The 19,037-nt window shown below is 45.6% G+C and overlaps 1 protein-coding gene across 2 annotated transcripts in view; it reads left to right on the top strand.

Annotated features, from left to right (window-relative positions):
- The window catches only part of LOC137423636 (interferon-induced GTP-binding protein Mx-like), an 89,870-nt gene that overhangs the window by 9,868 nt on the left and 60,965 nt on the right, over nt 1–19,037 (top strand). The window contains exons 2-6 of one of the 2 annotated variants that reach the window (XM_078773954.1): nt 809–1,018; nt 5,387–5,530; nt 6,343–6,497; nt 14,841–14,979; nt 15,567–15,765. In XM_078773954.1, coding sequence (XP_078630080.1) covers nt 809–1,018; nt 5,387–5,530; nt 6,343–6,497; nt 14,841–14,979; nt 15,567–15,765 — 847 coding nt within the window. The remainder of the gene's footprint in view (nt 1–808; nt 1,019–5,386; nt 5,531–6,342; nt 6,498–14,840; nt 14,980–15,566; nt 15,766–19,037) is intronic. The other variant, XM_078773955.1, reaches the window with a different exon arrangement.

Raw genomic sequence — 19,037 nt, 5'->3', positions numbered from 1 at the left:
CCTGAATACCCAAAAGACCCCAAATAACCAAAAGACCTAGAGCACCCAAAAGACCCAAAATATCCCAAATGCTCTTAATGAATCTGAAGACCCAAATGCCCGAATAGACCCTGAAGACCCAAAAGACCCCAAATACCCCGAATTCACGAAACAACCAAAAAACCTAGACGACCCAGAAGACCTAGAGGATCCAAAAGACCCTGAATACCCAAAGAACATACATGACCCAGAAGGCCTAGAGGACCCAAAAGACACAAAGACCCTTAACGACCCAAATTACCCAAAAGACCCACAGGATGCAAAATACCCTGAATACCGTGAGGGCCAAAAATACACGAAAGACCCTTAAATATCCTGAAGACCCAAAAGACCCTGAAGACCCAACAAGACCCAAAAAGACACAAAAACCCCAAGGACTATTAAAGACGAAGAAAGCCAAGAAGGTGCTCAACCAGAACCAATACTCTGTATAGAGCATAGTGCATGAGTACAATTATGTCTGAACTCTGTGAATGTCAAAACGTCTGCGATGGAAGGAACGTCCAATTCTCGAGAAAGACTCGTGTATTTGCATCCCTGGCTAACATTTTGTGATTTACAGTGCAGTACTTTGTTTTCCTTCATTGTTAGCAGCCTGTGGTTATTTTGTATCGACAATTTATTTTTGTTTGTCTCTAAGACGTAACTTGTTGGGTCGTGTCATGTTCAGGAGGGGGAAAAAACTTATTGTTCAGGATGTACAGTAGAATGATGACAGTTTCAAAAATGTATTTATTATTGTACCTTCTCTCCCTTTACCACGACATAGTGCAACAAGATGAAGACACCCACATTGGCATGCTGAGCAGCTCCTTTGAGAAGAAAGTTCGACCTTTCTTGGACCTCATTGATAACCTGCGAGCGGTGGGTGTTGAGCAAGATGTTGCTCTCCCCACTGTGGCCGTGATTGGAGATCAGAGTTCTGGAAAAAGCTCTGTGCTTGAATCACTCTCAGGGGTGCAGCTTCCACGTGGGAACGGTATGTATGCTTACATACATGTCAAATACCTGTTAAGGTAGTGGTTTGGGGAAAATCGTGATCAAAATAACACCCATTTCAATTTGAGGCGCAGACGTCATCAGAACAGGCCACGGATGAAAGGTCAACTCATGTCGAGCCAAATTGTGATCAACTGAATAGGACTTTTAGTAATCTCTCCCTATAAAACGAATTGTGATCATTAAGCCTTCCCCTATTAAAGTAATTCTGTGCTCGTTAGCTATTGACGACATTCGGTTCCTTATAGACTGCAGAGCTTTTTCAGTGGCCGTTCTTGACAGCTAGCAGTGCAACTGTGACCAATGTTGTATTAGTTGTTACATCCAAAGACACGTCTGCAGCTCCCCGACACCAGGAATCTTGGAAACCTAGCCAACAGGAGGAAAATACATCTGCGTTTTTTCATCCTTCATCAGAAATTTACTTTGAATGTTTTAGAAAATGAAGAATGAATTTGCATCCTGTCATTATTCAAGAAGGTTAAACAGATTTCCCGGATGTTTGGCATTTGTAAGGCATGGCCCAGGCGGCACAGGGGAGGAGTAGGATTGAGGAGAGTGAGGGAGTTTGTTTCAGAGGTGGGGAAAAAGAGGAATGAAGGAGTGAAGGTGAGCAGAGAGTCTTGATTTTGGCAGTTTAACCATAAGAGGGTTGCAGGCGGATCTTGTGCGACCTGTACGAATATTTGGGGGACAGAGCCCAGAGAGAGCTAGGGGAGCAAGGCCGGAGAGGAGTCGGTAGAAGACGGAAAGACCACCAACCTTGCCTGCGTCGAGTAAGTGAAAGGCCCTCGGAGATAGCGTCATCGCGGGAGATTCCAATGATTCTGAACGCTTTGGTTTCAACAGCGTGAAGTCGAGCTAGGTGAGAGGCAGGAAGCTTTGTTTTAAAGCTTTGTTTTGAAGTCTTCTTTTAGAATCTTTGTGAGCCTTTTTAGGTAACAATCCTCACTCTACCTGGCACGCATGATATACGTTCTTTGCCCTTGTGAACATTGTTGTGAAGGGCTTCTGCTCATGCACACAAGCACTCTTGGACAGATTATGTCATTTTGAAAGTTGCGTATTACATTTATATCCACGCAGAGCCTTCTGGAATGCAGTACATTTGTAACCTCGTTCACTTTGATCCATACTCCTCTGTTCCATAAGTGAGCGGCAGCATTTACTACAAGTGTATTTGCTCACTTTGTGATTGCTATCTTGTAAATTCTTGCAAAACAAAAGCCTTTGAGAGATTATTTGACCTCAGACTTTATCCACCCTTGGAAGAATCCATTTTTACAAGAAAAAGTGACTGCAGTGTAGAAAATACAGGATTATCCATTTCAGGTTTTAACAAAAAAGTCTGATGCATCACACATTGGATCCATGTTTGGGAGGCTATAATCATGATACTTTAACTTAGCTAAAATATTCACTTTAAAATTTCAACAGAGCCATGCACCTTGTCACAAACAGGTCCAAAAGGTGAGAAAAGCAAATAGATTTAAAATGACGCCTTCATCACCACGTTCTTTGATAATTTTGAGAAAAGCATTGTAGGTTATGGTAAACATTCACTATGTCTGTTGGTTTTGATTTTTATTTCAGCAAAATACATGTACATGCAAAATGGTGGTTGAAGAGGAAGTGAATTTAACATTGAGCTCTATATTGAATGCCGCACACAAATAAAATGTCGTGGACATGGAGAGGTTGACAGCATGTGTCACACGTAGGACCCTGCTCTTGATGGCAAAACATAATCTGGTCCTGGCATTGGAATTGCTTGGATCGGTATTGAGAATTCCTTCTAGGGAGTAACTTTGCATAATGCAGTGATAGTTATTTCCCATATTGTATCTATTACAATTATGAGACAGTTATTTCCCATATTGCATCTATTAGCATCTAGATCGGCCATCAGGTTACGAGTTTCGGTGGGAAAGCTGCCATCATGGCAAACCGCACCAAAGTGCAGGGTGAAAGGTCAAGGTAGGGTCCGCTCCGCCCACAAGCTGAGCTGCAAGTCAATAGTGGCCAAGAGGGGAGGTGTTAAGTGCATCACGGCCGAGGGTGGGGGCTGACTCTATATAATGGCGTGTCACAAACGGCACAGTGTGAAATGCTCCTGGAGCTTGCAGAAGAGCCTCCGCATGAGCTGCATTGGGGTTTCTCCTAAAATGAGGCAATTGCTGCCATAGTCCCAGTCATGCCCCCACACAGCAAGCCACGCCACTCTCCCCCTCGAGACAGCCTCTGTCTGCTGCCAGGGGCTGCTCATTGCCTACCCATGTCACCACTTGGGACTCGCTGCATCCTGGCAGAGTGGCTACAGTATTCAGTCTTGTCTGACTCGATCTCTCATCTATCTACTGAGAGTGTCTATGGCTTTAAGGCATATATTACTTAAGTAATCTCATTTTATTAGTTTGTTCAGGGTACATTTGAGGGTATAGACAGTTCTTTTTATTAATCATTGCTTGTATTGCTTATTTTGTATTCCCGCCCCGTGTTTCAATGCACCATTATAAAATATATTTGGTCTCTGGGTGAATTTGAGTGTCTTCACCGCTAGTTGAGTTATACATGCCTATTAAAGGACAAATTAGCTTTGGGCAATTAGCACCCAGAACAATTTTACTCAGTCACGATTAGTGTAAATGGACACACTGCACCGATCAACACGCTGCCTGATTGGCTGAGGTGTTTAGTGGAACTTTGCATCATGGCAAACAGGCTCGTGATCTGGCTTGGACCAACTGACTCAGTTGGCTGGCACAACCTCTTTGATGCAGTTCGTCAGATTTTGACAGGACAAATAGGATGAATCTGATGACTATAACAATATATATATATGTATGGGCCAGTCAATAAGTAACCTTAAAATGGCGATATAAATTCGAGAATGTAATGTGTGTAGTTGTAGACGACATGCTATATATATATGGGAAAGAGTCATGTTTTGCCTGTTTTAGATCTGGCAACATTGAGCGTATGATGTCAGTAGAGCAGTTCCAAGATGGCGGCTCCCTTAGAAGCATGCACCAGGGAGGAGCAACGTTCTGTCATCCGTTTCTTGGGAAGTGAGGGTGTGAATCCCAGTGAAATCCATCGCAGAATGAGGATACAATATGGTGACGCATGTTTATCACTGCAGCAGGTGTACGACTGAGACAGGAAGTTTAAAAGTGGAGTGTCCAGTGTGGCAGACGCTGCTCGCTCGGGCCGGCCTCACACAGCCGACACACCAGAAATGCAGGAGTTGAGCGCTTGCTAAGGGAAAACCGTCACACTACACTGGATGAAGTGGTCACAGAATTGAACATTAGCCATGGTTCAGCACAACATATCATTCACAATGTGCTGGGGCTCCGCAAAGTGTCTGCAAGGTGGGTGCCTAGACAACTCACACCCGAACCGAAAGAACGGCAAGTGGACGCATGTGAAGAACTTCTGCAATGTTACGAAACAGAAGGCGATGTTTTCTTACAGCGCATAGTGACTGGGGATGAAACCTGGGTTCACTACTTTCAGCCAGATATGAAAAGGGCAAGCAAAGAGTGGCGCCATTCAACTTCACCGAAGCCCAAAAACTTCCGCACAAAGCTGTCCGCTGGAAAAGTGATGCTGACGCCCTTCTTGGATAGCCGAGGCCCACTTGTAGAGCATTACATGCCCAGAGGGACCACAGTCACCCGTGCATCATACTGCGACCTCCTTAAAAATAATCTGAAACCAGCAATCAGATCAAAACGTCGTGGACTACTCACGACTGGTGTTTTTTTGCAGCATCACAATGCTCGGCCCCATACTGCCCACGCTACAGCTGCAACAATCGAGGACCTGCATTTTGAGTGTCTTCCTCATCCTCCCTACTCGCCACCCTTGCCCCTTCGGATTACCACATATTTGGGCCACTTAAAGAGGGGCTTCGTGGAGCCACTTTTCGATCCAACAAAGAAGTCCAAAAGGCGGTGCACGAATGCCTACACAAGCAGCCAAAATATTTTTTCCTAGAGGAATCCAGGCCTTAGTAAAGCGCTGGAAAAAATGGATTGAACGCAATGGAGATTATGTTGAAAAAAAACAAAACGCAGTTGTTACACACGTACATGCAATAAACAAGTTGTGAAAATATTTTAAGGTTACTTATTGACTGCCCCCTCGTATTTATATTTATGTATGTATATATATATATATATATATATATATATATATATATATATATATATATATATATATATATATATATATATATATATATATACATACATATATGGTTTATATATATATATATACGCATTCATGCTGCTTTTGAAATATCTTGACGTGCCAAAATATTTAAGTATTGATTCATCTCCAGGTATCGTGACACGTTGTCCTTTGGCTTTGAAACTCAAGAGATGTGATTCACCATGGAAATGTAAAATAAAGTACAAGACAGCAGAAGGACCATTTGAAGACGATATCATGGCACCGTGTGATGTTGGAGAGGCTGTTCTTGTTGGTAGGTGGTGATTAAAACTTTGATGTTAATACTCTAGTTCATTAATTGCAGTTTACATTTAGTTGAAAATGTTCTGATTATTGAATAATCATTGTTGTTGTTTTTTGGGGGTCGGGGTCTATCTGTCGGTCTGTCTGAACAAATGATATCTCTAAGAGTTGATGGATTTTGATGAGAATCGACAGTAGGTTCATCATTAGCCAATGTTGAAAACATTTTCTTTTGGGCTGTGTATGTTGTTATTCTTCTTTTTTTTTTAAACTTTCACCACCAAAGTTTGACAAAGCTTATGTTTACCTCAGCCACCAAAGGTGGACAGGTTATATTTTCACACCTGTTTGTCTGTCTGCCTGTTTGTCTTTGTCTGAGAGTAGGATATCTCAAAACTTTTATGGATGGATTCAAACAAAACTTGGTGGACAAGTTGGGTGTGTGGCAAGGACCAATTGATTATGGATCCGGATACGAGAATTGTTGTGATTCTTCACCATTGAGATATAGGATGAAAAACTATATATAGCATGATATTTCAAATTGTTGTGGACGGATTCAGACCAAACTTGGTGGACAGTTTGGGTGTGTGTAAAGGACGAATTTTTCAGCTTTTATTAAGGGTAGATTCCGAAGGCAGATCCAGCCTATCAATGGGACAAAACGTAAACTGTTCAGCCTGGTGGAGGGTATGTGCTCTATCGAGTGCCTTTCTATTTTTCTTTTAATGCAATTCAATTGAAATGGTTAAGAGTGAGTTAGGCAACCACTAAACCAGTGTGATTCTTCTTTGTCTCCCATGGCCAAACCCATCCTTTTAGCTCAGAGGGTGATTGCAGGAATTCAAAAGGAAATCAGCCAGGAGCTCATAACATTGGAAGTGGCATCGTCATCCACTCCAGATCTTACCCTCATCGACCTCCCGGGTATTGCCCGTGTGGCTGTGGAAGGGCAACCACGGGATATTGAAAAAAAGGTTTGTCAGGAAGGCTACTTCAACTACATCAACACCACTCAAACTAGATATCACACAAAGCGATTGCCAAGGGTAAGCATCGCCTGCTTTACCCTTGACAATCATCGCCCACGACTTACCCAATGGGGTTGCATCTTAAGGTGTATATCCATATTAAGTTGGCTTTATCGTGGCGTTTTCCCAAAGAAGAAGATTTATTGTGGCGTTTTTCCAAAGACGCTTTTAATAACAAAATTGATAATGATTGCAAAACAATATTAATACTAATAATATCCCACCACCCCAAGGTGGTTTTCCTGCCGTGATAACGTGTATAAATAGCTTATAGTTATAGTAAAGCGCGGCGTTACGCGCGCTGCTTGCGAGCAAGGAGGAAGCGGACAAGCGGTAACTTATAAGCGTCTTTATTTCAGGAGCTCACTGTAACACTAGCGCGCTCTGGGCTGCGCGCCCCGTGTATATCCTCAGGCCACGCCTACCCCTCGGGCGTGGCCCTCGCCCACTTGGTGCGCGGAATGATGTCACCACGCCAGTGGGCTTTCGTGTCCGCCACACGCGCCCCCCCAGAATTCCCGCGCACCTGGAGGGCCAGTTTGCGGGGCAGACGGATGACCCGGCCGAAGCGCCCCCTGGCGATCGGCGGCGTCCGGGGTGCAGGGATGCCAGGTGGGGTGCCCCTGGCTGCCCCTGGGATGGGTGCAGGACCGGGGGGCGGCGTGGTGGTGGGGCTGGGCGGTGCCGGGGGTCCGCCTGCAGGGGGGCGGCCCCGACGCGGGGGTCGGGCCACTGGCGGTGGATGGTCCACATCGAGGTGGGCCAGCTTGAGGCGGTCTACAGAAACGCAGTCAGGAGTACCGCCGATGTCCAGGGTGAAGTGCTTCGCCCCGGTCTCCAGCACGCGGAAAGGCCCGTCGTACGGGGGCCGCAGTGGTGTCCGGTGGGCATCGTGGCGGACGAAGACGTACTCTGCCGTGCGAAGCTCCGGGGCGACGTGCGTCGGTGGGTGCCCGTGGCATGCTGTTGGCACCGGGGCGAACCTCTGGGCGGTCTCTTGCAGAGCGGAGCGCTGCTGTGCCGCGGACCATGGTGCCGTGGAGTCGGGGAGGAACTCGCCCGGCACCCGCAGCGGTTGCCCGAAGACCAACTCCGCCGCGGATGCGCGCAGGTCCTCCTTGGGCGCCGTCCAGAGGCCCAGCAGGACCCAGGGGAGCCTGTCGACACAGCCGCCGTCGCGGAGGGTGGCCCGGAGCGCGGCCTTCAATGAGCGGTGAAATCGCTCACACAGGCCGTTAGCCTGGGGGTGGTAGGCCGTGGTTCGGTGCAGCCGGACCCCGAGCCCCTGCGCGACCGCCCCCCAGAGCTCCGAGGTGAACTGGGGGCCGCGGTCGGACGAGATGTCTGAGGGGGCGCCGAACCGGGCGACCCAGGTGGCGATGAAAGCCTGCGTGACGTCCGCCGCCGTCGTCGACACCTAGGGCACGGCCTCCGGCCACCGGGTGGTGCGGTCCACCATGGTGAGGACGTGGGTGGACCCCCGCGAGGGGGGCAGAGGTCCCACCAGGTCCACGTGGACGTGGTCAAACCGGCGTTCCGGCACCGTGAACGGGGCCAACGGGGCCTGGGTGTGCCGGTGCACCTTGGCGCGCTGGCACGCGAGGCACGTCCTGGCCCAGCCGTGGACGGCCTTCCGGAGGCCATGCCAGACGAACTTGTCGGCGATCAACCTTTGGGAGGCCCTCGCGCCCGGGTGGGACAGGCCGTGGATGGTGTCAAACACCTGGCACTGCCAGCCCGCGGGCACGATGGGGCGAGGCCGCCCGAGGGAGACGTCGCACAAGAGGGCCGCGCCCGCGCCGTCGAACGGCACCTCGATGATGCGGAGGCCCGTGACGGCGGTCCGCAAGGCCTGGACGTCGGGGTCAGCGGCCTGGTCCGCTGCCATCCGGGCATAGTCGATGCCGAAGTGGACTGCGTGGGCGACGGCCCGGGAAAGGCAATCCGCCACCGGGTTGTCCTTCCCCGCGACGTGCCGGATGTCCGTCGTGTATTCGGACACGGCCGAGAGGTGACGCTGCTGCCGGGCCGACCACGGCTCGGTGACCTTGCCCATCGCGAAGATCAGCGGCTTGTGGTCGACGAAGGCCGTGAACGCACGGCCCTCGAGCAGATGGCGGAAGTGCCTGACCGCCAAGTGAAGCCCGAGCAACTCGCGGTCGAAGGTACTGTAACGGCGTTCGGGCGGGCGAAGCTGCCGGCTAAAGAACGCCAGCGGTTGCCAAGCTCCACGCACCCATTGCTCGTGCACCGCGCCCACCGCGTAGTCCGAGGCGTCGGTGGTGAGGGCGATCGGTGCATCGGGCGCCGGGTGCGCGAGCATGGTGGCGTTAGCCAAGGCGAGCTTCGCGCCCGTGAACGCCGTGTCCATCTGCTCGGTCCAGGTAATGTCGCCTTTGCCCGGCTTACCTCGGAGAGCTTCGTGCAGGGGGCGCAGGAGCTGGGCGATACGGGGCAGGAACCGATGGTAAAAGTTCACCATGCCCAGGAACTCCTGCAGCCCTCTGATCGTGCGGGGGCGCGGAAACCCCCAGGCTAACGGCCTGTGTGAGCGATTTCACCGCTCATTGAAGGCCGCGCTCCGGGCCACCCTCCGCGACGGCGGCTGGGTCGACAGGCTCCCCTGGGTCCTGCTGGGCCTCCGGACGGCGCCCAAGGAGGACCTGCGCGCATCCGCGGCGGAGTTGGTCTTCGGGCAACCGCTGCGGGTGCCGGGCGAGTTCCTCCCCGACTCCACGGCACCATGGTCCGCGGCACAGCAGCGCTCCGCTCTGCAAGAGACCGCCCAGAGGTTCGCCCCGGTGCCAACGGCATGCCACGGGCACCCACCGACGCACGTCGCCCCGGAGCTTCGCACGGCGGAGTACTGGCGGTGGATGGATCACGTCGAGATCACCAGTAAAGCGCGGCGTTACGCGCGCTGCTTGCGAGCAAGGAGGAAGCGGACAAGCGGTAACTTATAAGCGTCTTTATTTCAGGAGCTCACTGTAACACGAGCGCGCTCTGGGCTGCGCGCCCCGTTTATATCCTCACGCCACGCCTACCCCTCGGGCGTGGCCCTCGCCCACTTGGTGCGCGGAATGATGTCACCACGCCAATAGGCTTTCGTGTCCGCCACACTAATGGCGTTTCCGTGCGACTGGCTTCCTGGCTTCGACAGGAAGTAAAAATATTATATACCACAAACACGTATGCTTAGCTTTTTAAACAGTCGTTAATGCTCTTTATAACACTAAATGAAGAAATTTGGAGGAATGCCGACATCCGTGAAGTAAGGTTTACTTACACAACTGAGCGAAGATCTACTGTACTCTATATAACCCACACATGTTGGGTTAATAACATGGCTCTTTCTGCCGCTACAGTGTCATTTTTCGTAGCGAACTTTTGAAACTCGCTCCTGCTGTTTGATACGAAACTGAAAGGGAGGAAGACCGGGGTGTGCTCATTTACCAAGCAGCTAGCTTGTGCTTGCCAAGCCAGCCGTTCCTTAAGGGTTTTGAATGCAATGCTTGCTCGAATGCTTAAACCACTTGGCGATCTCTTCACAAGAAACTTGGTAAATGAACACACACCCAATGTTCTTGAAACCCGCCCATAGATTGACTAATCTATATACCCCAAAGAGGAATGACCCTTCCTGCAGCGCCCGGGGTCTGCGGGTGTACTCGTCATGAAAATTGGAGGAAAATTATTAAAGTTATGATCAAAAATGTTTTTTGCTTATTAGGTAACAATCCGAAAAAGTAGGTTAAGGACACTAATGAAACATCAGGTGCACAACTTCAGTGCAGGTACACTGTTATGATGCAAGAACATCGTGGAAGGCTAAGAGGTCTTTGAGATTCAGTATTGGCAAAATTGAGTGATGATTAAAAAACACGTTTTTCTCAGACCATCATTTTACTTTTAATTTGAATGGGTATGATGTAAATTAATCATAAATGCACCTTACTCTGGGTATCTAGCAAGGGCAATTTTATTCCAATCGGACAAACCTTAGTCAAGTTATGGTGAAAAACAGCAGTGTCTTTAATTAGGTCAGGGTCAAAAAGCGTTATGTAAGGCTTCAAATATTGATCATGACTATTTTCTTTCCTCTGCATGGGTTGTAATCAAAACATAGCTTTCTTTCATGCTAGCCGATGCGTTGTTCAGTTTTTAAATGTCCATAGTCAGCAATCCTCTTGCTTGTATGAAAGTTTTATTTGAGTGGTGTATAGTAGACCGCTGCCTCGATCACTCCCAACAAAAACATGCATTACCACATTTCCTCTGCATGGGTTGTAATCAATACATACTTTTCTTTCCTCAAAACATGCCCTTATTTCATGATAGAAGGCTCGTTGTTCAGTCTTCAAATGTACATCCTAGGCCCAAAGCCTGAGGCCTATAAGTAGCGCCCAAAATGGTGATTGCCGGGTTACAATTGTGGGTGGAGTCATCTGTCCAACCAAAGGGCGGAAAGAGAAACAAACGGATAAATCTGACGACTTGAATATGTATATTAACTGAAAAATAGTTACATCTGGACAAAAAATGGTCGACGTATTAGGCATTGATGTTACTACATAATACAGTTATTGTGAAATGGGTTAAAATGAAACTAGAACGCATCTGAAAATGTAAAGCCCATCCGCGTCCACTTTGTATTTGGACTTCTTCTTCATTATGCTAAATATGACGAAACAGCTTTACACCAAAAATTGACGATTTTAGGCGACCTTTAACTTTTGACCTCAAAATAAACAGGCTTCAGTGACCCAATATGTGAACCCTGCTCAGATTTCAAGTCAATTAGATGAAAATTGACGATTTTATGTGACCTCGACCTTTGATCTAAAAACAAGACGTAGTGGGTGCGTGTCACATTAAAAAAACAGTGGGTGCGTATACGAACAGTGGGTGTGTATACGAAAACAAACTATTATCACACTCGTTTGTGTATGCACATCGACATTAAAATAAATGCTTTCGATTTTCCTTGGTGCTTGCTCGAATCCTTCAGTAGCCGGGCTTGTAAAATATTATAAACCACAAACACATATTATTAGCTTTTCAAACAGTCGCTAATGCTGTTTATAACATTAAACAAAGAAATTTGGAGGAATCTCGACATCATGAGGCAAGTTTTACTTACAGATCTGAGCGAAGATCTACTGTAATCTATATACCCCACAAGGTTTGGAGGTGTGCTCATTTACCATGCAGCTAGCTTGCGCTTGCCAGGCCAGACGTTAACGGTTTTGAATGGCGTGCTTGCTCGAATGCTTAAACCACTTGGCGATCGCTCCACAAGAAACTTGGTAAATGAACACACACCCAATGTTCTTGAGACCCGACCATAGATCGACTGTAATCTATATACCCCAAAGAGGAATGACCCTTTCTGCAGCTCCCGTAGTGAGCGGATGTAGGCTTCCTCATAAATTTAAATGTCGGTCAGCGGAGCAGCCATCGTAATGACATCATAGACGTAATGATGTAACAGAGACAAAACTGCCGCTACTTTGATATGTAGAACTTGATATATTTTAACTTCCAGTACGTTTGCAGTCACTACGAAGAGATTAGTGTTATGATTAGATTTAGTATAATATTAACGTTACATTATCATTATTTCGAAAATGATATTACTGTAAAAAAACCGAGGTGAATTCCTTACTTCCTCAGTTATTAATATTAGTGCCGAACACCGCTCATTGATCATGAACCATACACCGCTTCAATCCATCGACCTTCCATTCACGACATTGGGATTAAAGTATTATGGTTATATTTACTATATTATTATTATTTTTAAGAAAACGATACTACTGAAACGATACCACTGTATTTAAAAACCTGGGCTTAATTTGTCCGAAGCGGTCCGACGATGAGTCATATCGCCTAAGGCCTATACGTACCATACCGTATTGTTGGACGAGACTTAATGCCGATGCTTTCGATATTTGATGATCATTTTAACAATCGGTTTGTTTGTGTTTCACACTGAATGAAAAACGTAAAGGTAGAGCATGGTGATTGTGATATATGACAGGTTCGACGATATGTTCGGCCTGAACGGCATATAAATCAAAATGGCGGCGTGTGGAGAGTCAGCCGCCGCACCGCTGTAAAGACATCAGACGTGATCACATCACCCTGTCATGTGACCAGATTCTCAGCTCTGATTGGTATACATTTGAGGGGACATACATACATACATACATACATACATACAGATGGACAAATGCTGTTCTAGATGGCTCTGCCCGATGGGCTACGCCGTAAAAACAATTGGCCTCTCACTTTTGATTGGTGACCCAATTCAGTGACCCGATATAAAAATTATTTAAACTTCAGGTCCATTGGATGAAAATTGCTGATTTTAGGTGATGTTGACCTTTTGACCAAGTTATTAATTTGTCTCCTCCATATGTTTATAATAAAGCTTTGTTGAATATTTGTTGACGTAAGCCCAAATGGTGAAAACGTTACGGCCTGGATTTCCAAGAAGAAGCAAGAGAAAGAGCACCCAGCGGGCACACGACGTTGTTTCAACGTCGAATAACGGTTGGAATGAGGTCGCGACGTCGGACAACCAAAACCCAACCACATTAATACCTACATCAAAACCCGACAGTCATTCAACGTTGTTTCACCGTTGGCAACTTGGCTTGATTTTTTAATCGAATAAATGACATTGTTGTGACATTGTATCAACGTTTATTCGACGTTGTTTCGACGTTGGAAAAATGACGTTTATCCAATTTGCAAATCCAACTCGTTTTCAACCTCGGGTCCACGTCGAATCTTGACGTTCATTCAACGTGGATCCAATGTCTGTGTGCCTACTGGGAGATACGGCGAATGCTAAAGCATGAAACCAATAAATTCCACATTCCTGTAGCACCCTCAGTCGCACGTCAGACATGGACAGCAAGTTCGTGAAGGACTTCCATGAAAAACGTACCCATTCGCAAACAAATGGGTATGTTCACGTATAGAAACATTGATCATGGGACCGTGGCGAATCTGCAAATGACGATCCTCGAAGTTCACGTTTAGAAAGTAGAAACCATCACGGCATGTCGTTATTTACTTGAACTCTATATCTCTTTTTTCATTCCAAACAACATAACTCCAATCACAAATTAATCACAAAATAAACTTTTAACAACATTGTTAATGTTTCCTTCATTGTAAAAACTACCAAGTCAACAGTTAAAAGGCTTTTGAGCCAGTAGGTGTTGCAGCCTTGGCAAGATCGATGGAGACGGCGATCTGTTAGCTTATACACCCTCCAAATAGCTATGTGGAATTCTCTCATGTAGAGATTATACCCACGTCGTTTGAACTTTGGCCGAGGTCATTATTTACTTTTAATGATGTTTATATACGAATAAAAAAGAAGATATTGGTTTTGGGTCGTCCTTTCTGCATCTCTCGTGGGATTGTGTGTTGGAGAGACGACCGTGATGGTGGGGAGGGGGTTGGCATTCTCTCAAGCAGGGATTCAACCCATGTCCTTATAAAAGGTCTTTGTCCGAGGTCACCGAGTCCTATCGGTGCAGCCGATCGGTACAGCTGTGCAGCGATCGGTGCAGCCGTTTGTGCGGCACCCGGGAAAATAACGTTATGCGGGAGTCCAAACCTGAAAATGCTGGAGGCCAAAGCTGAAATTGGAAAAACAATATACCCTATTTTACTCCAGGAGATCCCAGGATTACCCACCCAAAATATCGTAGCGATCGGTTCAGCCGTTTTTGCGGTACCTTCGAACGGATGGACAGACAGAGAGACAGACAGACAGACGGACGGACATTTGATGAATTATAGTAATATGTACCATAAGATGCTCATTATGAAATTTCCATATTACTCGTACATGTACATTCACATTATGATGATGAACTTGGGCAGCCTTGGTTGATTGTGGAGGGTTCTGGATTCGAACAACGGTAAAAGAATCGTGGAGTTTTGTGTTTTTGGAGCTGAAAGAACTATTATCACACTCGTCTGTGTATGCATATCTACAGGTTTGTCTGTTTATCTGTTTTATCAAAAAGGATTAAAATAAATGCTTAATAATATCCAGCTCTGCAAGGTGATGGTCTGTACTCCAATGAGCAGCTCTCGTTTTTTGTGGTGCACTTTGTAGATAGATTCAAACTTTTATTTTTTGACTTATTCCCCTTCTCTAACCTATAATTGGTGAATGTTGTGAGAACTCACCTATCATTCAGTCAAAAACACTCAGAAGATTATGTGACACATCTAGTTATACAATATTACCTTTGGATGCAGATTAAGCAGCTGATCATGTCCTATATTGAGAGGGAGGAAACCATCATCCTCGTGGCCATCCCTTGTAATGTGGACATTGCTACAACAGAGGCCCTCAGCATGGCACAGCAATGTGACCCCCAGGGTGAAAGGACACTGGGTGAGATTTCCTCCCATTTTCCTTGTCTATTAGTATCTGTACTCCCAGGTTTGTCTAATTTTTATACAATATAATCACTTGTGTATAAGCCGCACATTTTCCCCCAGAAATATCTGATCAAAATTTGGGGGGTGTATTATCCACGTGAACTTTTTCTATTTTTGGATACAAAGTCAAGGCTTGTGGAAGAAATAGAACATTGAGCAGATGAAGACACAACAAAACAAAATAACAGTTGAGAGAAGGGGGAAATGGGAGATATTTTCTTTAGAGGGCATTGTTGTATGTTGGTTTTGTAAAACTCTTTTAATTCTGCTGATTCTAGTTGAAAGTCTGTAATAACGGTTGTTTATTAAAGTGTATCCTCATACTAATTGACATTTTTCTATGCATAAATTATTTTGTATCTTTTTCCCACTTTATCGTAATAAGTATCTTTATTTTGTGCACATATTTTTCATTTCCAAATCCCCCCCCCCCCTCCCCTTCCCCCTCTAACACACACATTACATCACGTGTTTGATCGTTGCATTCGTACAACCTCAAAATTTATTACTTACCTACCATAAGAGTCTTTTGACCAACAGGAGTCCTTACCAAGCCAGACCTCATGGACCGTGGGACAGAAACCAGTGCCATCCGTGTTCTCAACAACCAAAGTATCGCGCTGAAGAAGGGATACATTATGGTTAAATGTCGAAGTCAGCGGGATATTGAGAGAAGCATGACTCTGGAAGATGCCATCGAGGCGGAACAATCTTTCTTTGAGACGCACAGCGTTTTCAAGTGGGTTTAAAACAGTTGTTATATCACAATTTATAGAATTGCGTTTAATTTTTAGTTTAAATGCCATATCCTGAAAACAGTCTCAAGAATTTTCACATCGTGCTCCTTCGTTATGAATGAATTTCCAGCTTTAATTAAGGTTGTCAACCATTTATTTTTGTGATCAGATTAGTTGTCAGAAATGTTTATTTAAAAAAAAACAAAACCCAAAGTACAAAACACATTTTGCTTCCTCATTCATGTTTTCCAAGATTATTTTCTCAATGAGGTGCTCTGGTGTAGTTTATGCACCTTCGACTTATTTTTTGATGCAAAATAATGTATACTTTTTTCAGCAAATAATGTGCAAACTCTGCAATTAATAATAATAGAAGGCAAAAGCATTCAGGCTTTCCAGTAGCCTTTTAGTAAAATATGCAAATCCTCATTTTTCCCCACCCCTTTCAAAAAGTCCCCCTCCACTACCCTCCCACAATACACCTCGGCCCTCACCACCCATACTCCCCTTCCCATCCCCTAAACTAGACTGTGTTGCTATTAGTTGCTTTTATTATAATTGAACCATTCAAATTTGTACATCTCATAAACTTGTCAATCATAAATTTGTCAATTGTGCTTCTCAAATAACAGCATCTACACTTACTAGGGCATGCCCGTACTATATATATATCTAAAATTATATCCCCCCCCCTCTATTTACATGAAATGGTTTGGTCCAAAGCGAACGGCTTGCGAGTACGGTGACAATCCCCCCCTCTATTTACATGAAATGGTTTGGTCCAAAGCGAACGGCTTGCGAGTACGGTGACAATCCCCCCCCTCTATTTACATGAAATGGTTTGGTCCAAAGCTAACGGCTTGCGGAGTTTGGTAAAGAAATCGCCATATCGTGCACAAACGCGCAGGAAAGCGAAAGAATCGCAAATTAGTTTTAATTAGTTTTAAAACATAGTTTAACGCCCGAGCGAGTTTAACGCAATCGCAAATCGCATCGCAAAGCGAAAGAATCGCAAATTAGTTTTAATTAGTTTTAAAACATAGTTTAACGCCAACATAGCGCCAACATAGTTTGCCGACGGGAAATAAATGAATACACTCTCAAATGTGCCGTCCGAGGCAGAGTCTGTTCGCCACGTTCGGCACACGTGATAGCTCGCTGCTCTCTGATTGGTTGAATCGTTTTTTGGACATAGCTCGGTAACTACTTCTCCGATTAATTTAAAACCTTGAAAAGGCACATCCTCGGGTCCCCAGCAATATACCTGGCAAGTTTCAAGTATATCGGACCGGTAGTTGTCGAGAAACAGCGGTCGCATACAGACACACACACACACACACAGAGATTGCTGGAATTATAGATAGACTAGGGCATGCCCGTACTATATCTATATCTAAAATTATATCCCCCCCCTCTATTTACATGAAATGGTTTGGTCCAAAGCGAATGGCTTGCGAGTACGGTGACAATCCCCCCCCTCTATTTACATGAAATGGTTTGGTCCAAAGCGAACGGCTTGCGGAGTTTGGTAAAGAAATCGCCATAGCATGCACAAACGCGCAGGAAAGCGAAAGAATCGCAAATTAGTTTTAATTAGTTTTAAAACATCGTTTAACGCCAACATAGCGGCAACATAGTTTGCCAACGTGAAATAAATGAATACGCTCTCAAATGTGCCGTCCGAGGCAGAGTCTGTTCGCCACGTTCGGCACACGTGATAGCTCGCTGCTCTCTGATTGGTTGAATCGTTTTTTGGACATAGCTCCGTAACTACTTCTCCGATTAATATGAAACCTTGAAAAGGCACATCCTCGGGTCCCCAGCAATATACCTGGCAAGTTTCAAGTATATCGGACCCGTGGTTGTCGAGAAACAGCGGTCACAGACAAACATACATACATACATACATACATACATACATACATACATACACACAGAGATTACTGGAATTATAGATAGATAAAAGGCAAAAATCTCCCTCTCTCTCTCTCTCTCTCTCTCTCTCTCTCTCGCTCTCGCTCTCTCTCGCTCTCGCTCTCTCTCGCTCTCGCTCTCGCTCTCTCTCGCTCTCGCTGTTTGTTTTAGGTGTACCAGAAAGTAATGTCGTTTTTCAAAGAGGAATACACAGCTTAAAAAACGACATTACTTTCTGGTACACCTAATATGTATGTGTTTTATGCACGGTCACGCATTTTTAAGTTCCAAACTCGGAGTACAAATACAATTTTATGTGGGGGATAACATAGGCTATGTGTCTGCAGCATCAAGCGGGAGTGTGGGTGGTGGTGAGGGGAGGGTGTACGTGTCGAAAGTTCTCTATGTAAATGTGTACCGTGTAGCGCCATCTGGTGGTGGTGGTGGCAGAGGGTATTACAATTTCCTCTTTTACCATTGCAACACTGAGGTTAAAGCACTCTTTGTACAGGTAAATTTGTTCTCCTTCCCTCCTCCCCCCACACAAATGGAGAGGCCTGTCAAAGCTCCCCCGAAATATGTACAAGCAGTATTTCTCTCCCCCTCCCTTTCCCTTCCCCTCCTTCCGCCTCTCCTGTTCCTTCTCTCCTCGCCCTCTCCCTTTCCCCATCCCCCCTTGCCCACCCCCCTTTCTTCCTCCCTCTCCTCCCCCCCTCCCCTGGGCAATGCCACGGGTACTTGATCTAGTTATTTTTAAATACATTATCTTTGTTATAAGAAAGAATTTTGCCCAGAGTGGTGCTGTCATGTTGTGGGTTTATAGCAATTGTTTATATATTTTGTCACCACTTTTGCTGTAAGAAACATGTTCTTAAATGTTCCCTGCACACTGTGCATGCGAAGTTCAGCTCTCAAATGTGAAATCGATATCTGTGGGAGCAGCATGGCTCCATGACCCACTGTGAGAATTTACCCTTGACAGGTCTCTAACCTATCACAGCTATTGATAACCTTATTGCTGCTGAAACCACCCTCAAGCAGGGCAGGAATGTAGATTTTGGTGAGGGTATTAGAACGCAATATTATATTTTCTGGAAAGGTACCATGGGATTTTTAATTTCCACAAGTGAGCCTGAGCTCTTCCTCTTTACCAATAAATACTCAATAAATAATATGTAATAACCCCTGAGCTCTTCCTCTTTACCAATAAATACTCTATTATGCTGCACAATCATTTACTTTAATTGAAATAGGTTTTCGATTCAACAGATAATCAGAATAATTTTCAGGCTCCCTACATCAACACTTTAAAGAGATAGTCATCTCTGGAAGACCTGTTATTTGGGAATTCTTCAAATAA

The sequence above is a fragment of the Myxine glutinosa genome, chromosome 3 (genome assembly GCF_964187855.1).
Source record: "Myxine glutinosa chromosome 3, kmMyxGlut1.1, whole genome shotgun sequence".
Classification (NCBI taxonomy): domain Eukaryota; kingdom Metazoa; phylum Chordata; class Myxini; order Myxiniformes; family Myxinidae; genus Myxine; species Myxine glutinosa.
The sequence above is the reverse complement of the archived record's forward strand: the minus strand, read 5'-3'. Positions and strand labels throughout refer to the sequence as shown.